At 53.2% G+C, this 26,171-nt stretch overlaps 2 protein-coding genes and 1 pseudogene across 2 annotated transcripts; all 3 read right to left on the reverse strand.

The window, feature by feature from the left end:
- Positions 1 to 1,141: 1,141 nt before the first annotated feature.
- Positions 1,142 to 2,776, reverse strand: LOC136992161 (interferon-inducible GTPase 5-like). The gene has a single exon (XM_067297050.1). It carries the CDS (start codon positions 2,712 to 2,714, stop codon positions 1,344 to 1,346), a length of 1,371 nt encoding a protein of 456 aa, XP_067153151.1. The 5' UTR covers positions 2,715 to 2,776; the 3' UTR covers positions 1,142 to 1,343.
- Positions 2,777 to 7,965: 5,189 nt separating this feature from the next.
- On the reverse strand, positions 7,966 to 11,011 carry LOC136992162 (interferon-inducible GTPase 5-like; annotated as a pseudogene).
- Positions 11,012 to 15,100: 4,089 nt separating this feature from the next.
- Positions 15,101 to 18,000, reverse strand: LOC136992163 (interferon-inducible GTPase 5-like). The gene is made up of 2 exons (XM_067297051.1): positions 17,906 to 18,000; positions 15,101 to 16,945 (listed from the first exon to the last, which is right to left on the reverse strand). The coding sequence occupies exon 2, from the start codon at positions 16,912 to 16,914 to the stop codon at positions 16,003 to 16,005; it is 912 nt and encodes a 303-aa protein (XP_067153152.1). The 5' UTR covers positions 16,915 to 16,945; positions 17,906 to 18,000; the 3' UTR covers positions 15,101 to 16,002.
- Positions 18,001 to 26,171: the final 8,171 nt, after the last annotated feature.

The raw sequence follows: 26,171 nt of genomic DNA on the forward strand, positions 1-26,171 counted from the left end.
AAGAGTGATCATCTATATGACACTGCCTGGATCGGCAGAGTTTCTACAGTGGTTAAAAAGGAAGAGATTTCACATCTTATCTGGGATTTTCAGAATGACTTCGTATTGGCGTAATTCAGGGACTTGAGTGCCTAGAGAAGAGCTCTCACAAGGCCACTAGCAACTAAGTGACCACATGGGTGATACCAGGGAAAGCTGGCATGGCCCAGTAACAGTGTCAGAAAAGTCCAGTTTGGGGATGGAGGTATTGAAACGGGGACCAGTGGGGGAGCTAATTACTTTATTAGGGGCTGGTTGTTTATGTGGAAGGAGACAAGGGTGGAGAAAGGGAGAGATGGAGGTGGGTGGGAGGAGAAGAGGCACGGGGAAATGGAGAGAAGGGGGACAAGAGGGGCAGGCGGGGTGCAAGAGAGCAGCTGGTCCGTGCGCTCGTCTGCTCGCACCCCGTGCCCCAGTGCCGCAGTCTGGGCTACCTTCTCATGAAACCGTATTTCTGTGCGAGGTTGTTGTCTGCTCGGTGCGCGGGTGCATTGAGAGGTCCGAGGAGCAGCAGCTGGAGAGGGGCTGTGGGACACGGGAGCCGCAGAGCTGGGTGCCCGTGACACGAGAGCCTGGGGGCACCTGTGCTCCTGGTCCAGGCAGGGATGTTAGAAGGACTGAGAGCCTGGGCTGATACTCCAGGAACCTGCGCGCCTGGTGCGCTTGTGCACCCGACGGCGGGACTTCGGAGGCTCTAGACCGGGGCAGGTATTCATCGTAGGCAGAGGATTCAATATAGGCAGGGAGCCTAGATTTCATTGTGTTGAAAATCACAGAAATACCCATGACAAAATGGAATATTTGCATGAGTGCTATTAAAAGCGATGAACAGTCATGAAAGGCAAGTAAATACAAGAATTAAGCTAGGAATACCACTAAAAGGAAAACGAAAATCATAATTCAAATATTAACATAAAGGCTGTAGAAACAGTCACACAACAGTAGAAATACTCTAGAACAATACTACTAGAAATATTAATAGAACAGGAGACAATAGAAAAGCATTGGCATAAAAAAATTAATACTAGGTTGATTCCAAATAGAAGACCTACTGCTAACTAGCTTCACAAGAGAGCAACAGACTACTGCAGGAGCGGTCTTGGCCACACTCCTCCTGAGCTGTCCTGCTGCCAAGACACACATAGCTTCAGCGGTTCCCCCCACTCCCCAGCGCCAGCAGAGCACCCCGCAGCACTTCCACACAGCAAGGCATTGGCCACCCGTGGAGAATTCAGCTGGCCGGACTCAGCCCCTCTCCCCCCTGCTCTTGGCAGCTCCACGCACTCCTTTCACACAGTTCGTGCTCAGCTCCACAAGTGGCTCTTTTGAGTCGTCCCCTCTAAAGCCTTCTGCAGAACACGTTCGGCATCAGCAGCAGCATCAGACAGAAAATTCCTCAAGAGAAAGAACGTGCTGGAGAAAGAAATTGCTGCAGACACCAGAGGGCATATTAACCCTGTAATTTCCGCGGGGATGGATTTCAAAATAAGCAGAGGATATTGCACAGCTTTCGCCATGTTGCTGGTAAACAGCTTAAATAGAAGATCCATGCTTATATCATGGTCCAGGGGGGTCTTTATGACGGCCTTCAGCTCCTTGACAGGCTTGTTCACCTGTTCTGCAAGCTTCTGGAGGGATTCCTCAGTCAGGCCAAAGGTCCGGCAGTACTCTTTCAGGGATGTCACCAGGATTACAGTGTCAACAGCAGTAGAGAGACCAGGGATGGGAACAGCAGATGCTCCACATGACGCAAGGCTTTTCAGCCAGACATACTTCATCAGCTCCTCCTTTTTCTTTCTCAGGACCTCCCTTGAAGTGTTGGCCAGGCATCGTAGGAAGCTGAGTTTCTTCTGACTTGGCAGATCATCCAGGAGGGTTTGCAGCAGTCTGGGACCATCGTACATCATGCTAAAATCATCCCTGCAGACAAGAAAGACTTGAGGGGACCTTATGCCCAGATCTGCCAGGTTCCTTTCACAGTCCTGCCTGATGCTAGCCAGGACTGCCATCTCATCATACCGCTGAGACCGGGTCTCAGTAGCTTGCTTCCCTTTTGCCTTCAGGACTCCCTGCTCATCGTACAGTCTTCGCTCATTGCTCACATCCTGATCCACCTTGGAGCGCACAAAGTAGAAATGCTTCCCCCGAGCCTGAATCGCCTTTGCAAGAATGGCATCATTGCATGTGAAGCGGCTGGAGGAGATGATGATGAAGAAGTCATAGCGGTCAAAATGCACCTGCTTAAGGTAGGTGTCCGGTCTGAAATTGGGTGCCCCAATCCCAGGCAGGTCCCAGACAGTCACGTGGGAATGTTGGGGGTGAGGATAAGGGCTGCACTTCATCGTTGTCTCTGTCACTCCAGTCTCAGCTGCGCCCTCCTCATGGTCCTGCAGGCCACGCATGGCATTGACGAAAGATGATTTCCCAGAGCCTGACTCACCTGTTACAGCAATGTGGAGCTGGATCTTTTCTTCATTAGCCAGGATCTCTTGTGCTTTTGTGGCTGCTGCTGTGAGGTCTCCTTCCTCTAGTGCAGCCCTTATCTCATTCATGTCTCCTTCAGAAATATGGGGAAGAGCCTCCACCTCCAAGTGTGCCTCAGCGCTGGCCATGGCAGCTGCAGTGAGTGGGTGCCCGGTGAACCTGGAAGAAGAGCACAGGCTGTCTCTCCCCATGCGTAGCAGCAGAAAGAGGAATTCAGCACAAGGCTTGAGCCGCAGGCAGAGCGTGGCCACCAAAGCAGCCTGTCCAGCGTCCCCGCTCCCCTCTGCCGGCCACGCCGAAGCCCAGCCCATGGCCGGGAAATGGGCCCGAGCACGGGGCAGATGGGCAGGGGAGCCCAGAGTGGGGTGCACCGCAGGGTCCTCTCTCTTGCTGCCTGCTTGCACAGTTGCTTTTCACAGAGCAGCACCAGCTGCCTCTCCCAGACGCTGAGACCCACCAGCACATTCGGCAGCGTCACCCTGCAGGAAGCCAAAGCCCTTCCTGCCCCAGGAAGTAGCCGGGGTAGCAGCCAGCACGAGGCAGGCCAAGTTAGGGTAGCTGTTTGCAGAAGCCTGTGAACGTTAACCCTCTTTTTGCTCGGGGAGGAGAAATAGGAAACCACCTGTCCCAAACTACAGCGTTGTTTTGGCATGCCCCCAAGGGAGCACACAGCCAAGCTGTGCAAACAGCCTGATGGTCATCAGGAAGTGCGAGAGCGTCCAGAAAGGTCCAGAAGAAGCACACTGGGAGCACCACGAGCAACGGCAAGAGCAAATCAGAAGACCACAGCGCAATCTGAACGGACTAATCATGGGCGAGGTATTCTTTACCCCGTCCCATAGGGACCTTCTCTCCAGCCACCAGGGAACCCAGGGAGCAGAGAAGAGCTCAGGGAAGCCTCACACCCCTGCACCAGGACCACGCACAGCACAGCAGGAACCACCACGGCAACTGGCCCGACCTCTCTCGGGGACCGCGTCCTCATCTCCGCACGCTCAGACCCCTCTAGGGAAGCGCCAAGGCCAGCCCCAGCCCTCTGGCAGGCTCCACTTGCTTCCACCACTCATGCCCCGAGGACACCACCCAGCCCCTCGCTCCCGCACACCTCCGCAGCAGTACCTGGCGCCTGGGCAGGGGCGCCCAAGGCAGCTCTCACCCCTCCGCGCAGCAGCTGAGGACCAACAAAAGGCTCCTGGTGGCCCGCACCAGCCCTGTGCTCCTGCTCTGCTGCTCTCCTGAGTTTAAATGTTCAGCCCAGGTGTGACGTGCAGCCAAGAGGGCTGGCTTTGCGTTTAAGGAGGCTCCTGAGCAGCCAGCAGCTGGAGGTTGCTCCCCAAAGCCAGGGGAAGTGAGCTCGGCTGGCAGGGAAAAAGTCTTCCTGCTGGCTATCGGCAGGTTCTGCAGCACGGCAGGAAGGGCAGGAGGGAGCCCGCGGGCACAGCCGGCTACCCCTGCTGCTCCTGCCACGCGGACTGAATTCCCCCCCCCCCCCAAAAGCCTGTGCCCACTGCTGCTTCTCCTGTCACCTCCCATCCTCACGAAGACAGGGCTCTCCGCTCCTCTCTAACTAACTCCCCTGTAGGTATTGGGAGAGTGGGATTAGATCCCCACGAGCTGGAGCTTCTCCAGGCTGCGATAGAGCCAACTCCTTCAGCCTTTCCCATAGGCAAGTTCTCCAGCCCTCTGTTCACCTTGGTGGCCCTCTGCCAGACTCTCTCCCATTTTGCACTCTTTCTTGAACAGAGTCAACCGCATGACGAGTGAGTAAAGAGTTAACAGGATTGGAGAAGTTTGTCAACACTACGTGCAAGGCCGTGGAATAGAAACTGCATGGACCACAGGGAGGGAGGAAGCGATACGGAGGTACTGCGGTCTTCCCTCGCTAGCACGGACTTTCGAAGCAGAAAAAGAAGAAACAGTCCTGTGCTGGTGCGACTCGCAGAGGTCAGCAAAAGCAGTGTTTGCCCAGAGTCCCAGTCATATAAAAAGGAACTTGGAAACTAAGAGAGTTTGAGCAGGGACGGGGACCCTTTCCCACAGCTTGCCTGAGCTCTTCTCCATCGCCTTCCCGGCAGCAAGGCAAACTCGTCCCCAGGCCACCCGGGGCAGCCAGAACTGCTGCCCTCAGCTAAAGGCTGCGCCGAGGAGACACCCAGAGCGGGAAGAGGAGGCACAGCCCACCCCGAATTAGACACAAAGCCAGCACCCCCTCAAAGCCAACACAACCTCAGCCCAGGGGAGGAAAGCAAAGTCCTTCCAGCCCCAGGCCAGGCACTCCCCTCCACATGTTTTCGCTCTTGCAGGTTCCTTCTTTCGCTTTCTCTGTAGGCAGGGCTTGGGCAATACGAGGGCGATGGGCTCAGAGGCCTGAGAGAGCGAGCAAGCGCGCGAGCGAGCTCCTCTCTGCCTCCGCAGGAGTAAGGGAAGGAATCGGCAGAAGGACCCACAGTCAGCGGCTGTCTTTGGGAGAGTGTGTCTAGTGGGGAAGGGGAGAGCCCCTCCTTGCTCGTCCTCCGCTCACGTCCCCTCCTGCTTGGCTGAGAGACCCTGTGTCGCGGAAGGAGCGATGCACTCCCCTCGTAAGAGGGAAGCAGCACTACGTTTATTGCGGTAAGACAGCGACTTAACAAAGTTCAGTTGTAAATAAGAACGATTTAACGAGGTTTGATTGGCAAGGTTCACTCAGTTATTTACTGCATGAAGGACAAGGTCAGATGCATGCGCAACAGAGACCCTCCCGTTGAGTCACGAGGTTCAGAAAGGACCCCCTTGCTTTCTAAACTCCTTCGGAGAGGAGCCTGGGTGCGGCTGGATCTGATCCTAGTCCCAGACTTGGTCAACGGTTCATGTCTAAAGGAGTGTGTGCGCAGGAATCTCTCTCGTTGAGTCACGAGGTTCAGAAAGGACCCCCTTGCTTTCTAAACTCCTTTGGAAAGGAGCCTAGGTGCAGCTGGATCCAGTCCTAGTCCCAGACTTGGTCAACGGTATATGTCTAAGGGAATATGTGCACAATTAATCAGAGATATAGCTCATGAAAGTTTCATAAAGTTCAGCATGCTATTAATCACTTACTGAGGATCTGTCGTGGGTAGGGAATCTCTCAGCCTCGAGGAGTAACCTTGAGAGGCATCCCTGCTCAAGAGGAGGTTCTGCAGTGCAGCCCGCTGCTGTGCAGGAGAGCTCCAGGGGCTCTGGGCTGCCCCCTAGTTATGGGGAGGGGGAGATGATTGACTCATAGTCATATGATGAGGTTCTCCAGAGCCCTGTCAAGGCGAGTCTCGAATATTGCTGGGGACGGGGAGTCCACCCCTTCCCTGGGCATCCTATTCCAACGGGGAAGCAAAGGAGAATCAAGAGCAGCAAGGCTAACTTCATTTTACTAATCACTGCCACCTTGAGATAGAACAAGGAATGAAGTCTTGAACCTTGGGTGAGGTCTTGTACCTTGTAAAACACAGGAAGTCAAAGTGGATAAAAGCAGTTGGAAGTTGTAGAGGTTGCTAGTGAAACCCCCCCCAAAACACATTCTCTTAGCTCCTCAGTGAACATTTAGCCAATCAGAGGGTGACTGTACCACCCTAAGAACCGTACGCAAGTCATTTGCTTGTTGTAAGCAGGGAAGCCTCTGCCTGACCTGTGCATCAGGCACACTTCCCCTGCTGCTGCCGGTGTGTGGGAATAAGGGCGCTCTGAACCAAATCGCTGCTAGCAGCTTTCTACGACACTAATGTTCAGTCGTTCTTGGGGTGGAGGAAGTGGTGAGTGACTGCGGTGGGTTAGTGCCTGCTGCAAGTGACAGAGGCGCTCATCTGCAGACCTCACCTGTCACCTGGAGACGATTGCTGCTTGCTGGGGGCTTGGATCCACAGTGCTGTGGAGAGACTGCCACAGCTTGTCCACCCCTCGGACGATTACCCCTGCTGCTCTTCCAAGTGAGCACCAAAGATACTGCCGTGGCAACCTGGAAAGTACCAAAGCCAGTAGGAGCCCCATGTTCACAGGCGCTGATCCTCAGGGGGGACTTGAACCACCCTCATAACTGCTGGAGGGACAACACAGCAGGGCACAAGCAAACCAGCAGGTTCCTGGAGAGCATCAGTGACAACTTCCAGCTACGGGTGATATGATAGAGGAGTCCTCAAGAAGACGACATGCTCTGCTGGACCTCGTACCTTCGAGCAAGCAAGGGCCAGCTGGGGATATAAAGGTTGGGGGCAGCCTTGGCTGCAGTGACCATGAGGTGGTGGGGTTCAGGACCCTGAGAGCAGCGCAAGAAGGAGGATTACAACCCCGGACTTCAGGAAAGCAACTGTGGCCTCTTCGGGGACTTGCTTGAAAGAAGCCCAGGGGATAGGGGCCTAGTGGGAAGAGGGGTCCTAGAAAGCTGGTCCATATTCAAGGATCACCTCCTCCAAGGCCAAGAACAGTCCATCCCAATAATCGGGAAGGCAAGCAAAGATGGCAGGAGACCTGCATGGGTGAACAAGGAGCCCCTGGACAAACTCAGACGTAACAAGGCAGTATGCAGCAGGTGGAAGCCGGGACAGGCAGCGTGGCAGGAATACCAGGACAGGGTCTGAGCACCCATAACCCAACACCCGCCCCCTCACCCTGCCTTTCCCAAGGCCCCGGAGCAGCCACGGAGCTCGTTCCTGAGCTCCCCCGCTTGCCTGGGGCTGGGCGGGGCTCACCCCCACCCCCACCCCCACCCCAAGGTATATGGAGGAAATTTCCTTGCTTCCAAATAGTTCAATTAGCTCAGTTCAGAGACTAATTTGTTCAAATTTTAGAATCTCTTTGAGAGATGAAAAGCTCTTTCTACAATTTATTGGTAGCATTTATGGGGTAGCTTGGAGGTATTGAAACGGGGACCAGTGGGGAAGAAAGTAATTAGGGGGTGGTTGTTTATGTGGAAGGAGACAAGGGTGGAGAAAGGGAGAGATGGAGGTGGGTGGGAGGAGAAGAGGCACGGGGAAATGGAGAGAAGGGGGACAAGAGGGGCAGGCGGGGTGCAAGAGAGCAGCTGGTCCGTGCGCTCGTCTGCTCGCACCCCGTGCCCCAGTGCCGCAGTCTGGGCTACCTTCTCATGAAACCGTATTTCTGTGCGAGGTTGTTGTCTGCTCGGTGCGCGGGTGCATTGAGAGGTCCGAGGAGCAGCAGCTGGAGAGGGGCTGTGGGACACGGGAGCCGCAGGGCTGGGTGCCCGTGACACGAGAGCCTGGGGGCACCTGTGCTCCTGGTCCAGGCAGGAATGTTAGAAGGACTGAGAGCCTGGGCTGATGCTCCAGGGACCTGCGCGCCTGGTGCGCTTGTGCACCCGACGGCGGGACTTCGGAGGCTCTAGACCGGGGCAGGTGTTCATCGTAGGCAGAGGATTCAATATAGGCAGGGAGCCTAGATTTCATTGTGTTGAAAATCACAGAAATACCCATGACAAAATGGAATCTTTGCATTAGTGCTATTAAAAGCGATGAACAGTCATGAAAGGCAAGTAAATACAAGAATTAAGCTAGGAATACCACTGAAAGGAAAACGAAAATCATAATTCAAATATTAACATAAAGGCTGTAGAAACAGACACACAACAGTAGAAATACTCTAGAACAATACTACTAGAAATATTAATAGAACAGGAGACAATAGAAAAGCATTGGCATAAAAAAATTAATACTAGGTTGATTCCCAATAGAAGACCTACTGCTAACTAGCTTCACAAGAGAGCAACAGACTACTGCAGGAGCAGTCTTGGCCACACTCCTCCTGAGCTGTCCTGCTGCCAAGACACACATAGCTTCAGCGGTTCCCCCCACTCCCCAGCGCCAGCAGAGCACCCCGCAGCACTTCCACACAGCAAGGCATTGGCCACCCGTGGAGAATTCAGCTGGCCGGACTCAGCCCCTCTCCCCCCTGCTCTTGGCAGCTCCACGCACTCCTTTCACACAGTTCGTGCTCAGCTCCACAAGTGGCTCTTTTGAGTCGTCCCCTCAAAAGCCTTCTGCAGAACACGTTCGGCATCAGCAGCAGCATCAGACAGAAAATTCCTCAACAGTAAGAACGTGGTGGGGAAAGCCATTGCTGCAGACACCAGAGAGCCTATTAACCCTATAATTTCTGCGGGGATGGATTTCAAAATAAGCAGAGGATATTGCACAGCTTTCGCCATGTTGCTGGTAAACAGCTTAATTACAAGATCCATGCTTATATCATGGTCCAGGGGGGTCTTTATGACAGCCTTCAGCTCTTCGACAGGCTTGTTCACTCGATTTGCAAGCCTCTGGAGGGATTCCTCAGTCAGGCCAAAGGTCCGGCAGTACTCTTTCAGGGATGTCACCAGGATTGCAGTGTCAACGGCAGTAGAGAAACCAGGGATGGGAACAGCGGATGCTCCACATGACAAGGCTTTTCAGCCAGACATACTTCATCAGCTCCTTCTTTTTCTGTCTCACGACCTCCTTGGAAGTGTTGTCCAGGCACCGTAGGAAGCTGAGTTTCTTCTGACTTGGCAGATCATCCAGGAGGGTTTGCAGCAGTCTGGGACCATCGTACATCATGCTAAAATCATCCCTGCAGACAAGAAAGACTTGAGGGGACCTTATGCCCAGACGTGCCAGCTTCCTTTCACAGTCCTGCCTGATCCTAAGCAGGACTGCCATCTCATCATACCGCTGTGACCGGGTCTCAGTAGCTTGCTTCCCTTTTGCCTTCAGGACTCCCTCCTCATTGTACAGTCTTCGCTCATTGCTCACGTCCTGATCCACCTTGGAGCGCACAAAGTAGAAACGCTTCCCCTGAGCCTGAATCTCCTTTGCAAAAGTTGCAGCATTGCATGTGAAGCGGCTGGAGGAGATGATGATGAAGAAGTCATAGCGGTCAAACTGCACCTGCTTAAGGTAGGTGTCCGGTCTGAATTTGGGTGCCCCAATCCCAGGCAGGTCCCAGACAGTCACGTGGGAGTCCTGGGGGTGAGGATAAGGGCTGCACTCCATCGTTGTCTCCATCACTCCAATCTCAGCTGCGCCCTCCTCATGGTCCTGCAGGCCACGCATGGCATTGACGAAAGATGATTTCCCAGAGCCTGACTCACCTGTTACAGCAATGTGGAGCTGGATCTGTTCTTCATTAGCCAGGATCTCTTGTGCTTTTGTGGCCGCTGCTGTGAGGTCTCCTTTCTCTAGTGCAGCCCTTATCTCATTCATGTCTCCTTCAGAAATATGGGGAAGAGCCTCCACCTCCAAGTGTGCCTCAGCGCTGGCCATGGCAGCTGCAGCGAGTGGGTGCCCGGTGAACCTGGAAGAAGAGCACAGGCTGTCTCTCCCCATGCGAAGCAGCAGAAAGAGGACTTCAGCACAAGGCTTGAGCCGCAGGCAGAGCGTGGCCACCAAAGCAGCCTGTCCAGCGTGCCCGCTCCCCTCTGCCGGCCACGCTGAAGCCCAGCCCATGGCTGGGAAACGGGCCCAGGCACGGGGCAGATGGGCAGGGGAGCCCAGAGCGGGGTGCACCGCAGGGTCCTCTCTCTTGCTGCCTGCTTGTACAGTTGCTTTTCACAGAGCAGCACCAGCTGCCTCTCCCAGACGCTGAGACCCACTAGCACACTCGGCGGCGTCACCCTGCAGGAAGCCAAAGCCCTTCCTGCCCCAGGAAGTAGCCGGGGTAGCAGCCAGCACGAGGCAGGCCGAGTTAGGGTAGCTGTTTGCAGAAGCCTGTGAACGTTAACCCTCTTTTTGCTCGGGGAGGAGAAATAGGAAACCACCTGTCCCAAACTACAGCGTCGTTTTGGCGTGCCCCCAAGGGAGCACACAGCCAAGCTGTGCAAACAGCCTGATGGTCATCAGGAAGTGCGAGAGCGTCCAGAAAGGTCCAGAAGAAGCACACTGGGAGCACCACGAGCAACGGTAAGAGCAAATCAGAAGACCACAGCGCAATCTGAACGGACTAATCATGGGCGAGGTATTCTTTACCCCGTCCCATAGGGACCTTCTCTCCAGCCACCAGGGAACCCAGGGAGCAGAGAAGAGCTCAGGGAAGCCTCACACCCCTGCACCAGGACCACGCACAGCACAGCAGGAACCACCACGGCAACTGGCCCGACCTCTCTCGGGGACCGCGTCCTCATCTCCGCACGCTCAGACCCCTCTAGGGAAGCGCCAAGGCCAGCCCCAGCCCTCTGGCAGGCTCCGCTTGCTTCCACCACTCATGCCCCGAGGACACCACCCAGCCCCTCGCTCCCGCACACCTCCGCAGCAGTACCTGGCGCCTGGGCAGGGGCGCCCAAGGCAGCTCTCACCCCTCCGCGCAGCAGCTGAGGACCAACAAAAGGCTCCTGGCTGGCCCGCACCAGCCCTGTGCTCCTGCTCTCCTGCTCTCCCGAGTTTAAATGTTCAGCCCAGGTGTGACGTGCAGCCAAGAGGGCTGGCTTTGCGTTTAAGGAGGCTCCTGAGCAGCCAGCAGCTGGAGGTTGCTCCCCAAAGCCAGGGGAAGTGAGCTCGGCTGGCAGGGAAAAAGTCTTCCTGCTGGCTATCGGCAGGTTCTGCAGCACGGCAGGAAGGGCAGGAGGGAGCCCGCGGGCACAGCCGGCTACCCCTGCTGCTCCTGCCACGCGGACTGAATTCCCCCCCCCCCCCAAAAGCCTGTGCCCACTGCTGCTTCTCCTGTCACCTCCCATCCTCATGAAGACAGGGCTCTCCGCTCCTCTCTAACTAACTCCCCTGTAGGTATTGGGAGAGTGGGATTAGATCCCCACGAGCTGGAGCTTCTCCAGGCTGCGATAGAGCCAACTCCTTCAGCCTTTCCCATAGGCAAGTTCTCCAGCCCTCTGTTCACCTTGGTGGCCCTCTGCCAGACTCTCTCCCATTTTGCACTCTTTCTTGAACAGAGTCAACCGCATGACGAGTGAGTAAAGAGTTAACAGGATTGGAGAAGTTTGTCAACACTACGTGCAAGGCCGTGGAATAGAAACTGCATGGACCACAGGGAGGGAGGAAGCGATACGGAGGTACTGCGGTCTTCCCTCGCTAGCACGGACTTTCGAAGCAGAAAAAGAAGAAACAGTCCTGTGCTGGTGCGACTCGCAGAGGTCAGCAAAAGCAGTGTTTGCCCAGAGTCCCAGTCATATAAAAAGGAACTTGGAAACTAAGAGAGTTTGAGCAGGGACGGGGACCCTTTCCCACAGCTTGCCTGAGCTCTTCTCCATCGCCTTCCCGGCAGCAAGGCAAACTCGTCCCCAGGCCACCCGGGGCAGCCAGAACTGCTGCCCTCAGCTAAAGGCTGCGCCGAGGAGACACCCAGAGCGGGAAGAGGAGGCACAGCCCACCCCGAATTAGACACAAAGCCAGCACCCCCTCAAAGCCAACACAACCTCACCCCAGGGGAGGAAAGCAAAGTCCTTCCAGCCCCAGGCCAGGCACTCCCCTCCACATGTTTTCGCTCTTGCAGGTTCTTTCTTTCGCTTTCTCTGTAGGCAGGGCTTGGGCAATACGAGGGTGATGGGCTCAGAGGCCTGAGAGAGCGAGCAAGCGCGCGAGCAAGCTCCTCTCTGCCTCTGCAGGAGTAAGGGAAGGAATCGGCAGAAGGACCCACAGTCAGCGGCTGTCTTTGGGAGAGTGTGTCCAGTGGGGAAGGGGAGAGCCCCTCCTTGCTCGTCCTCCGCTCACGTCCCCTCCTGCTTGGCTGAGAGACCCTGTGTCGCGGAAGGAGCGATGCACTCCCCTCGTAAGAGGGAAGCAGCACTACGTTTATTGCGGTAAGACAGCGACTTAACAAAGTTCAGTTGTAAATAAGAACGATTTAACGAGGTTTGATTGGCAAGGTTCACTCAGTTATTTACTGCATGAAGGACAAGGTCAGATGCATGCGCAACAGAGACCCTCCCGTTGAGTCACGAGGTTCAGAAAGGACCCCCTTGCTTTCTAAACTCCTTCGGAGAGGAGCCTGGGTGCGGCTGGATCTGATCCTAGTCCCAGACTTGGTCAACGGTTCATGTCTAAAGGAGTGTGTGCGCAGGAATCTCTCTCGTTGAGTCACGAGGTTCAGAAAGGACCCCCTTGCTTTCTAAACTCCTTTGGAAAGGAGCCTAGGTGCAGCTGGATCCAGTCCTAGTCCCAGACTTGGTCAACGGTATATGTCTAAGGGAATATGTGCACAATTAATCAGAGATATAGCTCATGAAAGTTTCATAAAGTTCAGCATGCTATTAATCACTTACTGAGGATCTGTCGTGGGTAGGGAATCTCTCAGCCTCGAGGAGTAACCTTGAGAGGCATCCCTGCTCAAGAGGAGGTTCTGCAGTGCAGCCCGCTGCTGTGCAGGAGAGCTCCAGGGGCTCTGGGCTGCCCCCTAGTTATGGGGAGGGGGAGATGATTGACTCATAGTCATATGATGAGGTTCTCCAGAGCCCTGTCAAGGCGAGTCTCGAATATTGCTGGGGACGGGGAGTCCACCCCTTCCCTGGGCATCCTATTCCAACGGGGAAGCAAAGGAGAATCAAGAGCAGCAAGGCTAACTTCATTTTACTAATCACTGCCACCTTGAGATAGAACAAGGAATGAAGTCTTGAACCTTGGGTGAGGTCTTGTACCTTGTAAAACACAGGAAGTCAAAGTGGATAAAAGCAGTTGGAAGTTGTAGAGGTTGCTAGTGAAACCCCCCCCAAAACACATTCTCTTAGCTCCTCAGTGAACATTTAGCCAATCAGAGGGTGACTGTACCACCCTAAGAACCGTACGCAAGTCATTTGCTTGTTGTAAGCAGGGAAGCCTCTGCCTGACCTGTGCATCAGGCACACTTCCCCTGCTGCTGCCGGTGCGTGGGAATAAGGGCGCTCTGAACCAAATCGCTGCTAGCAGCTTTCTACGACACTAATGTTCAGTCGTTCTTGGGGTGGAGGAAGTGGTGAGTGACTGCGGTGGGTTAGTGCCTGCTGCAAGTGACAGAGGCGCTCATCTGCAGACCTCCCCTGTCACCTGGAGACGATTGCTGCTTGCTGGGGGCTTGGATCCACAGTGCTGTGGAGAGACTGCCACAGCTTGTCCACCCCTCGGACGATTACCCCTGCTGCTCTTCCAAGTGAGCACCAAAGATACTGCCGTGGCAACCTGGAAAGTACCAAAGCCAGTAGGAGCCCCATGTTCACAGGCGCTGATCCTCAGGGGGGACTTGAACCACCCTCATAACTGCTGGAGGGACAACACAGCAGGGCACAAGCAAACCAGCAGGTTCCTGGAGAGCATCAGTGACAACTTCCAGCTACGGGTGATATGATAGAGGAGTCCTCAAGAAGACGACATGCTCTGCTGGACCTCGTACCTTCGAGCAAGCAAGGGCCAGCTGGGGATATAAAGGTTGGGGGCAGCCTTGGCTGCAGTGACCATGAGGTGGTGGGGTTCAGGACCCTGAGAGCAGCGCAAGAAGGAGGATTACAACCCCGGACTTCAGGAAAGCAACTGTGGCCTCTTCGGGGACTTGCTTGAAAGAAGCCCAGGGGATAGGGGCCTAGTGGGAAGAGGGGTCCTAGAAAGCTGGTCCATATTCAAGGATCACCTCCTCCAAGGCCAAGAACAGTCCATCCCAATAATCGGGAAGGCAAGCAAAGATGGCAGGAGACCTGCATGGGTGAACAAGGAGCCCCTGGACAAACTCAGACATAACAAGGCAGTATGCAGCAGGTGGAAGCCGGGACAGGCAGCGTGGCAGGAATACCAGGACAGGGTCTGAGCACCCATAACCCAACACCCGCCCCCTCACCCTGCCTTTCCCAAGGCCCCGGAGCAGCCACGGAGCTCGTTCCTGAGCTCCCCCGCTTGCCTGGGGCTGGGCAGGGCTCGGCCCCACCCCCACCCCCACCCCCACCCCAAGGTATATGGAGGAAATTTCCTTGCTTCCAAATAGTTCAATTAGCTCAGTTCAGAGACTAATTTGTTCAAATTTTAGAATCTCTTTGAGAGATGAAAAGCTCTTTCTACAATTTATTGGTAGCATTTATGGGGTAGCTTGGAGGTATTGAAACGGGGACCAGTGGGGAAGAAAGTAATTAGGGGGTGGTTGTTTATGTGGAAGGAGACAAGGGTGGAGAAAGGGAGAGATGGAGGTGGGTGGGAGGAGAAGAGGCACGGGGAAATGGAGAGAAGGGGGACAAGAGGGGCAGGCGGGGTGCAAGAGAGCAGCTGGTCCGTGCGCTCGTCTGCTCGCACCCCGTGCCCCAGTGCCGCAGTCTGGGCTACCTTCTCATGAAACCGTATTTCTGTGCGAGGTTGTTGTCTGCTCGGTGCGCGGGTGCATTGAGAGGTCCGAGGAGCAGCAGCTGGAGAGGGGCTGTGGGACACGGGAGCCGCAGGGCTGGGTGCCCGTGACACGAGAGCCTGGGGGCACCTGTGCTCCTGGTCCAGGCAGGGATGTTAGAAGGACTGAGAGCCTGGGCTGATGCTCCAGGGACCTGCGCGCCTGGTGCGCTTGTGCACCCGACGGCGGGACTTCGGAGGCTCTAGACCGGGGCAGGTGTTCATCGTAGGCAGAGGATTCAACATAGGCAGGGAGCCTAGATTTCATTGTGTTGAAAATCACAGAAATACCCATGACAAAATGGAATCTTTGCATTAGTGCTATTAAAAGCGATGAACAGTCATGAAAGGCAAGTAAATACAAGAATTAAGCTAGGAATACCACTGAAAGGAAAACGAAAATCATAATTCAAATATTAACATAAAGGCTGTAGAAACAGACACACAACAGTAGAAATATTCTAGAACAATACTACTAGAAATATTAATAGAACAGGAGACAATAGAAAAGCATTGGCATAAAAAAAATAATACTATGTTAATTCCCAATAGAAGACCTACTGCTAACTAGCTTCACAAGAAAGCAATAGACTACTGCAGGAGCAGTCTTGGCCACACTCCTCCTGAGCTGTCCTGCTGCCAAGACACACATAGCTTCAGCGGTTCCCCCCACTCCCCAGCGCCACCAGAGCACCCCGCAGCACTTCCACACAGCAAGGCATTGGCCACCCGTGGAGAATTCAGCTGGCTGGACTCAGCCCCTCTCCCCCCTGCTCTTGGCAGCTCCACACACTCCTTTCACACAGTTCGTGCTCAGCTCCACAAGTGGCTCTTTTGAGTCGTCCCCTCTAAAGCCTTCTGCAGAACACGTTCGGCATCATCAGCAGCATCAGACAGAAAATTCCTCAACAGAAAGAACGTGGTGGGGAAAGCCATTGCTGCAGACACCAGAGAGCCTATTAACCCTATAATTTCCAAGGGGATGGATTTCAAAATAAGCAGAGGATATTGCACAGCTTTCGCCATGTTGCTGGTAAACAGCTTAATTACAAGATCCATGCTTATATCATGGTCCAGGGGGGTCTTTATGACAGCCTTCAGCTCCTTGACAGGCTTGTTCACTCGATTTGCAAGCCTCTGGAGGGATTCCTCAGTCAGGCCAAAGGTCCGGCAGTACTCTTTCAGGGATGTCACCAGGATTGCAGTGTCAACGGCAGTAGAGAAACCAGGGATGGGAACAGCGGATGCTCCACACGACAAGGCTTTTCAGCCAGACATACTTCATCAGCTCCTTCTTTTTCTGTCTCACGACCTCCCTTGAAGTGTTGTCCAGGCACCGTAGGAAGCTGAGTTTCTTCTGACTTGGCAGATCATCCAGGAGGGTTTGCAGCAGTCTGGGACCATCGTACATCATGCTAAAATCATCCCTGCAGACAAGAAAGACTTGAGGGGACCTTATGCCCAGACGTGCCAGCTTCCTTTCACAGTCCTGCCTGATGCTAGCCAGGACTGCCATCTCATCATACTGCTGTGGCCGGGTCTCAGTAGCTTGCTTCCCTTTTGCCTTCAGGACTCCCTCCTCATCGTACAGTCTTCGCTCATTGCTCACGTCCTGATCCACCTTGGAGCGCACAAAGTAGAAATGCTTCCCCCGAGCCTGAATCTCCTTTGCAAGAGTTGCAGCATTGCATGTGAAGCGGCTGGAGGAGATGATGATGAAGAAGTCATAGCGGTCAAACTGCACCTGCTTAAGGTAGGTGTCCGGTCTGAATTTGGGTGCCCCAATCCCAGGCAGGTCCCAGACAGTCACGTGGGAGTCCTGGGGGTGAGGATAAGGGCTGCACTCCATCGTTGTCTCCATCACTCCAATCTCAGCTGCGCCCTCCTCATGGTCCTGCAGGCCACGCATGGCATTGACGAAAGATGATTTCCCAGAGCCTGACTCACCTGTTACAGCAATGTGGAGCTGGATCTGTTCTTCATTAGCCAGGATCTCTTGTGCTTTTGTGGCCGCTGCTGTGAGGTCTCCTTTCTCTAGTGCAGCCCTTATCTCATTCATGTCTCCTTCAGAAATATGGGGAAGAGCCTCCACCTCCAAGTGTGCCTCAGCGCTGGCCATGGCAGCTGCAGCGAGTGGGTGCCCGGTGAACCTGGAAGAAGAGCACAGGCTGTCTCTCCCCATGCGAAGCAGCAGAAAGAGGACTTCAGCACAAGGCTTGAGCCGCAGGCAGAGCGTGGCCACCAAAGCAGCCTGTCCAGCGTGCCCGCTCCCCTCTGCCGGCCACGCTGAAGCCCAGCCCATGGCTGGGAAACGGGCCCAGGCACGGGGCAGATGGGCAGGGGAGCCCAGAGCGGGGTGCACCGCAGGGTCCTCTCTCTTGCTGCCTGCTTGTACAGTTGCTTTTCACAGAGCAGCACCAGCCGCCTCTCCCAGACGCTGAGACCCACTAGCACACTCGGCGACGTCACCCTGCAGGAAACCAAAGCCCTTCCTGCCCCAGGAAGTAGCCGGGGTAGCAGCCAGCACGAGGCAGGCCGAGTTAGGGTAGCTGTTTGCAGAAGCCTGTGAACGTTAACCCTTTTTTTGCTCGGGGAGGAGAAATAGGAAACCACCTGTCCCAAACTACAGCGTCGTTTTGGCGTGCCCCCAAGGGAGCACACAGCCAAGCTGTGCAAACAGCCTGATGGTCATCAGGAAGTGTGAGAGCGTCCAGAAAGGTCCAGAAGAAGCACACTGGGAGCACCACGAGCAACGGCAAGAGCAAATCAGAAGACCACAGCGCAATCTGAACGGACTAATCATCAGCGAGGTATTCTTTACCCCGTCCCATAGGGACCTTCTCTCCAGCCACCAGGGAAGCCAGGGAGCAGAGAAGAGCCCAGGGAAGCCTCACACCCCTGCACCAGGACCACGCACAGCACAGCAGGAACCACCACGGCAACTGGCCCGACCTCTCTCGGGGACCGCGTCCTCATCTCCGCACGCTCAGACCCCTCTAGGGAAGCGCCAAGGCCAGCCCCAGCCCTCTTGCAGGCTCCACTTGCTTCCACCACTCATGCCCCGAGGACACCACCCAGCCCCTCGCTCCCGCACACCTCCGCAGCAGTACCTGGCGCCTGGGCAGGGGCGCCCAAGGCAGCTCTCACCCCTCCGCGCAGCAGCTGAGGACCAACAAAAGGCTCCTGGTGGCCCGCACCAGCCCTGTGCTCCTGCTCTCCTGCTCTCCTGAGTTTAAATGTTCAGCCCAGGTGTGACGTGCAGCCAAGAGGGCTGGCTTTGCGTTTAAGGAGGCTCCTGAGCAGCCAGCAGCTGGAGGTTGCTCCCCAAAGCCAGGGGAAGTGAGCTCGGCTGGCAGGGAAAAAGTCTTCCTGCTGGCTATCGGCAGGTTCTGCAGCACGGCAGGAAGGGCAGGAGGGAGCCCGCGGGCACAGCCGGCTACCCCTGCTGCTCCTGCCACGCGGCCTGCCCACGGCACTCCTGCCAGCAGTGGGCATCATCTGGGCTCTTGCGGAGGGCCCACAGCCCTCGGAGGCAGCACAGCCCCAAAGGGCCTCTCCTGCGGTCACCCTCCGAGAGCCTGACCCACAGGCCTGTGGAGCTTTCCCTGGGTTGGCCCCTGCTGCGGGACACCGAATCCCAGAGAAGTCCCTGTTGGGAGGCACCTCTGCAGATCGTCTGCTCTGACTTTCTCTTGGGAAGCAGCGCCTTAGATGAGCTTCTCCAGAGCCCTGTCGAGGCTAGTCTCGAATATTGCTGGGGACGGGGAGTCCACCCCTTCCCTGGGCGTCGTATTCCAACGGGGAAGCAAAGGAGAATCAAGAGCAGCAAGGCTAACTTCATTTTACTAATCACTGCCACCTTGAGATAGAACAAGGAATGAAGTCTTGAACCTTGGGTGAGGTCTTGTACCTTGCAAAACACAGGAAGTCAAAGTGGATAAAAGCAGCTGGAAGTTGTAGAGGTTGCTAGTGAACCCCCCCCAAAACACATTCTCTTAGCTCCTCAGTGAACATTTAGCCAATCAGAAGGTGACTGTACCACCCTAAGAACCGTACGCAAGTCATTTGCTTATTGCTCTGCCTGACCTGTGCATCAGGCACACTTCCCCTGCTGCTGCCGGTGCGTGGGAATAAGGGCGCTCTGAACCAAATCGCTGCTAGCAGCTTTCTACAACACTAATGTTCAGTCGTTCTTGGGGTGGAGGAAGTGGTGAGTGACTGCGGTGGGTTAGCGCCTGCTGCAAGTGACAGAGGCGCTCATCTGCAGACCTCACCTGTCACCTGGAGACGATTGCTGCTTGCTGGGGGCTTGGATCCACAGTGTTGTGGAGAGACTGCCACAGCTTGTCCACCCCTCGGACGATTACCCCTGCTGCTCTTCCAAGTGAGCACCAAAGATACTGCCGTGGCAACCTGGAAAGTACCAAAGCCAGTAGGAGCCCCGTGTTCACAGGCGCTGATCCTCAGGGGGGACTTGAACCACCCTCATAACTGCTGGAGGGACAACACAGCAGGGCACAAGCAAACCAGCAGGTTCCTGGAGAGCATCAGTGACAACTTCCAGCTACGGGTGATATGATAGAGGAGTCCTCAAGAAGACGACATGCTCTGCTGGACCTCGTACCTTCGAGCAAGCAAGGGCCAGCTGGGGATATAAAGGTTGGGGGCAGCCTTGGCTGCAGTGACCATGAGGTGGTGGGGTTCAGGACCCTGAGAGCAGCGCAAGAAGGAGGATTACAACCCCGGACTTCAGGAAAGCAACTGTGGCCTCTTTGGGGACCTGCTTGAAAGAAGCGCAGGGGACAGGGGCCTAGTGGGAAGAGGGGTCCTAGAAAGCTGGTCCATATTCAAGGATCACCTCCTCCAAGGCCAAGAACAGTCCATCCCAATAATCGGGAAGGCAAGCAAAGATAGCAGGAGACCTGCATGGACGAACAAGGAGCCCCTGGACAAACTCTGGGCACTGGGCAGCAGGTCCAGGGTGGCATCACGGGGGCTCCCCAAATCCTGGTACCCCCCCAGCTTTGGCTTTGTGCCCACCCAAGATCCCTCCTTCCACGTTTTTGTGCCCCCCTCCCAGATCCCTCTGCTTGGTTTTTTGTGCCTCCTAGATCTCTCCATTTCTCTTTTGGGAGCTCCCGTGCTGCCTCTGAGGGCAGGTTTTGTGCCCCCTCTCCCCAATGCCCCCATCTGGCTTTCTTTACCCCCCAGATCCCTTCATTCACCATTTTCTGTCCCTCCTGGTCCCCATTTGGCCCCAAGGTGGCTTTGGGGGCCTGAGCACTCTGCTCCCAGAGGATTCCCCACCTTGTGCAGGGCAGAGGGATGGGGGGGCAGGTAAATAGCCCATGAGGTTGGCTTCTTTCCAGCCCGACCCCTCTTGCATGACTCACCCAGCTCCTCGCTTTGGGACAGGCCCCTCTGCAACCATGATGGGATCACAGACAACCCCCACACTACAGCTTTTCTCTCCCAAGTAGGCAGAAGCAGAGAGGCTGGGGGGGGGGGGGGCAGGAAGAGGACTCAAACCTACCTCGGTGCCACCAGATTGGGTTGGATAAAGGCAAAATCAGTGGGGCAGGGGAGGCCCCAAACCCCAGGTCAAGGGGCAGGAGGAGCCCAGGCTCTCCCCTCCCCAATTCCAACCCAAATCACAGCATGACAAAAGGGTGGAAGGGACCTCTGGAGATCTGCTAGGCCAACCCCCCTGCTGAAGCAGGGTCACCTGGAGCACGTTGTCCAGCACCATGTCCAGACCACCTCTGAAGATCTCCAAGGATGGAGACCCCACAACCTCTCTGAGCAACCAGCAGGGATGGAGCTCCAGCACAAAGCAGAGCAGCACCTGCACCAGCAGCCCCCTGGGAAGAGCCTTTAAATAAACTCCCAGGCACTAATTGGCTTAATTAGGAACCTGGGGCAGGGGTAGGAGGTTGATGTTACTAGTCCTGACTGGGGAGGGAGGCTGGATTAGCTAGAGGAAATTGGGTGTGGGAAGGGGGTGGCTCCTTAAGTGAGCTTTACAAGGGAGATCAGCACTTGGACCTTGAGACCATCTGTGAGAGGAAATGGAGGCTGGGAAACCCTTTGCTTCAATGGCACCTAACAAAAGAGATGCTCCTTCTTTGCTCTCAAACCAGCTCCAGGACAGGGCTTGTCCCCGGAGGCTTGTGCAGCCAGAGGGTCTGTATGGACCTGATGTGTTGGAGGCTGCCTATGAGCCAAGCCTCTGATGCAGTTTCAGCACAACACCTTCTCTGTGATGGCTTTACGCCTTGATTTGCCTTTCACGGCCAGAGTTGGACCTCATGCCACCACTGCTAGACGAGGTTTCACTTGTCGCTAGTACCCAGAGAAGCTGATCTGACATTGTTGGAGGACTGCACAGTGAGCAGTACAGTGCACACGTCTGTCTCCACCTTTCATCTTTGACCACATTTTTCAGCATCAAAAAGTACTCACTGGAGCACACATGTCCTCTTTCCCCCTTGCCTCAGCACAACACTCTGAAAGTGGCTGTGGCATTAACTAACACCACCAGCATCGCTTTGGCTTCCCTCCCTGAATTCCTTGATTTTTACACGGTAATCCCGCTGCTTTGTCCGAAGGGCTCTCCGTGCAAACTCAACATGGAGCAGGTGTCCTGGGGAACTTTCTAACACGCCCACTGGAGAGCGGAGCAAAACACCAAGCCGCAGCACACCCGTTTAAAAGTGCTCAGTTAGTGAGGGCTGACACTGAAAATTGGCCTGTTTCTAAGAAGTTGCTATTTGCTTTGCTTTGCAGGACGCCAAATTAACCACAGGCCAGACATGGCATTTACTCAGGGTTCATCAGGCAGCCTGCAGCTTTCTCAGTCACTTCCAAGAAATCCACCTGTCCAGGCTGGATTTTTACGACACAAAAGGTAGAAGCACTGTAGTTGCACAGGCCTTTCTCAGGGCACAGCCACATCCGTTTAAAAGTGCTCATTTAGTGAAGGCTGACACTGAAAATCGGGCTATTTCTCCAAAATCCCACCTGAGGGCAGCACAGCACCACCAAAGAGGCAGAGCTGCTCAGAACGGGAATTGTCTCTTCAGCAAATACGTCCCCATGACACATCTCACAAATGCCCTTTTACTGAGTAACACATACACCGTTTGGTCACATCCAAAACATACCAACTATCGCGGACTGCCATCACGCATATCTGTTGCTAAGTCATTTTATTTCAGCCTCACCCAATGAACACCACTGCACAAGGGAATTGCAAAGCGCCATCATCCACAAACTGTTACCATTGCTCCATACCCGTGCGTATATTAACCAAAGGACCTGCTCTTTGAGATGGACTTGATGAGACAAACAGAGCTAGGTCCTAGCAAATATTTCTAGCTTTGGTCAGGCTCCAGGTCTGGTTATCTGCAGCTTCTTCTCCTCGCCTCCAGATAAATTCAGCAGACTGAACTTGCAAGCCTCCATAGTTTCTCCTTCTAAATCAATCTGAAAGTTTCATGAACGAGTGATGGATAGTATAGCCAAAAGCAACAAACTCTATGTCTTTCTTCTTTTAAGCCACTTGTCTTCCTTACACGGCTCATGAAGACAACAGGTACATAGGCATTTTATGGCATCTCCTAACACTTTATCAACTGCAGGTCCCATGGTAAACTGAATGAACTTCAATGACTCAAAAGATATCCCTCTGCTTTTGAGCCAAGCTTTGATTTATCCAGTACTCTCGAAGTCAGAGAAACTGTGTGAGGGTTTAAATCCCAAGGTGAAAGGGGTCCCATCCGGGTAGACGATACCAGTGCGCCCCTCCAACTATTCCAGCAGCGCTGGGTACCCCGTAATCAATACCTGGACGTGCTCAAGGGGAGTTAAAAAGGTTGTTGCTGGAAAGAGCACACACTAAAGGAGGATTACAACCCTGGACTTCAGGAAAGCAACTGTGGCCTCTTCGGGGACTTGCTTGAAAGAAGCCCGGGGGACAGGGGCCTAGTGGGAAGAGGGGTCCTAGAAAGCTGGTCCATATTCAAGGATCACCTCCTCCAAGGCCAAGAACAGTCCATCCCAATAATCGGGAAGGCAAGCAAAGATGGCAGGAGACCTGCATGGACAAACAAGGAGCCCCTGGACAAACTCAGACGTAACAAGGCAGTATGCAGCAGGTGGAAGCCGGGACAGGCAGCATGGCAGGAATACCAGGACAGGGTCTGAGCATGCCCTGGGGGCCGGAGCGACTGTGCAGGTGCCACCCTCGCCAGGCGCCGCCTCTCTATTACAGAGATGCTGTACTGTCGCTTTTGAAAAGGAAAGAACAAATAGTCCATTCCTTAAGCATAATTGGAAGTGTGTTTTTTTTTTTTCCCTATTCAATGTTTCTAATTCTTATCTACTATAATATATGCTGGGTGGCAGCTTCATTTAATTGGCCTTGCGGCAACTGATTCAAGCAAGCACTTTAATTAGGTAATTATTTTGTTACGCAAGGGGGTGTCTCGTGTGCCAAAGAGAAGCCAGGATTTTCACTTTGTGCTCACTAAAATCCAGACCTGCTTTCAAATGGAAGCGGTAAAGTGATAAGTAATAAAAACTCGGGACTTCAGCCTCGTGCAAGCAAGCAGCTTGCTGCCCCATGGATCTTTTCTAGCGTAACTTAGTTATCTGCATGTGGGATGTTTGTAAGAGAGCCTCAAAAGGAAAATCACCATTTGTAAAGGAAAATAATGGTTAAGAACACATTTGCAATAACCAGTGTTTTCAAAATTTGTGCTGATAGCAGTATACAAGCATATTTTTTGAAGCAATTGGCAGTCTCTGCTCTGTGCCTGGTGAGGCTGGGAAGATCTTTTCTGAGATTCCCACTATTTTTTCTACGTGGGAGCACAGAGATTTGGGTATCACTGGAAGCCAGCAGAGTTTGTTTTCTCTCTTGGCTCTGAACTCACCCCTGGAAACGTCATTCTTCAAAACGGTGGGTCTGCTCCACTGTCTCTCTCCCAGGTAGAAAACCTTTTGGGTTATTTCCCTTGGTTTCATCCTGCACTTTCACCATCTCAAGCAGCCTCTGCCTTTTTACAAGCTTGCAAAACTTTTGTTGCTTGTGGTATCTCTCAACAAAGCCCAGACAGTAAATTAGTCGCCATCCTTTCTGATAACATCTGCCATGTCTTTTTTCTTACAAGTCAGCTGTTTCCAAAAATCTTTTTTTTAAGTTTACAGCAATAAAAACATAGTGCAGTCCTGCAAGATTCATTCTTAAATGAAAAGTTAACCATTTTACCTGACTACAGATCTGAAGAGATTTCCCAATCTCTTATTTTGTCTATGTCCAAAACCATTGTCCTCTAATTTGTCCCGTGAGCGCTTGTTGTTATTAGAACCCTCCACATCTACCTGCTTGGCACATTTTTTCATGCTTTTAATTTACTCATTATGAGGACAGCAACACTTGCAGGACATTGCAGAGCACTGGAGGAGGCTATGAGAGCCATCACCCTAAGTGCTGTGCAGTAAGGCTCATACCTGAGATATTGCATAAAGAACTTGAACCTGAAGTTGATCCAAAGCTGGCATTAATGTCCCAGAGTCCTGTAATTCAGACCCAGGGACAGAGATAAATTAGGCATTGCAAACTGGCAAATTCCAACAGATTTACCAGTTCTCAGTTAAGATTTATATAAAACGCAGGATTTGGGGTACTGAACTGAACAATCAGTCATTCTGTGAGCCCTCCAAAAAGCAGTAACTAATAACTTCTAATTCAGTAGAAGGCAAAAATAGCACAGCTGTCCAAGAGACTTCAGGTTTATGCTTTAAAATGTCATTTCCTTCCACTCCCTGCAGGAATTAGCTAACACTGGTGTTTGCTTTCTCTGTAAAGCTAGAGAGCATAAGCCCTTTTGGTTGATCTTCAGAAAAAGCCCTAAATCCACTGAAATGAAAAATAAATTCCAGCAGCTTTTGCTCTACCAATTGGGAACTACAAGATTTATTCATCGCCATTCATAATGTGCTTCTCCTTGAGATTTTCAGATGCTGAGCAGGACCCAGAAACACAGGAGAAGGTATTTAGGAGGACACATGGCTGAGTCTTATAGAAAATACATTCAGAAGGCCAAGACCCTGAAGGTGATACCCGTTATTTTATCTCTTTGGGAATGCTCTGGTGGAAGAGGGGTATCTCCATGTGAAATGGCAGGGGCAACCACCTCCAATCTATTTCAGAGGGTCTTGCAGACTCTGGAGTTGCAGTAGGAAACTACCATAATAGCGCTCAGCATTCTCCATAGCTCTCAATATTTCAAAGCCTCTGTACAGAAGTTGGTTTCCACTGTGGGTATATGATGAGTTTGGATAGGCTTCTTAGATCAGCAAAATCTTGATGGGATGCAAACTGCAGGCTCTGGAAGAGATTGCTCTTCTCAGCTCTACCTGTTAGTGGTACTTTTTGAGACTGGGATCTGTGAGGCTGTAGGCTTTGCTAAAATCATTTTCAACTGTGTTTCTAAACTTAAGCTAGAACACAAAAGCCCATGGATCATTTTTCTTGGTGTTTCCACAAGATTTTACTTACGAGCAAATAAAAATGAAGATAAATATTTGATGTTCATGCATTGTTTTGACTTTCTCCCTGCACTGGGAAATAATTTTGTACATGTTATTTGTGTCACTTTTTGAAATCTTGCAGACCCCTCAGTGGTAAAAATACACCCACCCACACACCTTACAGAACATTCTCAGCTTTCCAGCTCATAACACCCTGTGGACTTCCTTAAGAGTGCGCGTTCAGACTTGAAGGCAGCAATATTCGCACCATACCTAGAGAAATGCTTTCAGCACTCAGATTTGCAATGGTGTGGAGCTGCATTGGGCAGAGAGCACTCTGTCTTCTGGCGATGTTCTTGGATACTTGATCCCCTTCTAAACAGTTGCTCACATCCATCTGTTTTCAGACCTTTCTTTAGTTACTACTCGTAAACCAGAGTTTTCCCTCACTCACACATCTGCATGTTCCAGAAATAGCCCTTCTTCAGCAAGCAAAAGTCTGTTGTGCCTGAATGGATGTAAAACACCTTCCTGGTCTGGTAGTGCTTCAAGACTGAAGGCAGTGTCAGGACAAAGCAAAGCAAGGTCATTAAAGGAGATGTAAGTCAAGGCAATAAACAGTATTTGGACTGAAGCATGCAAGACCTGGCCAGTGTTTATTCACAAGAAACTAAAGCACTCAGTTTTTACAGCAGCTCCTGGTCTTCACAGACAATACTTATCTGAACACCCTCCTCCCCTCAACTTATTACTTTGTCCTCCAAACATTTCTTTGAAATACCATGTCTGTTTTTAGCCTGCCCCCCTTCCCCCCCCCCCCCAAACACATGGCAATTTCAC

The sequence above is a fragment of the Apteryx mantelli genome, chromosome 5 (genome assembly GCF_036417845.1).
Source record: "Apteryx mantelli isolate bAptMan1 chromosome 5, bAptMan1.hap1, whole genome shotgun sequence".
NCBI lineage: Eukaryota > Metazoa > Chordata > Aves > Apterygiformes > Apterygidae > Apteryx > Apteryx mantelli.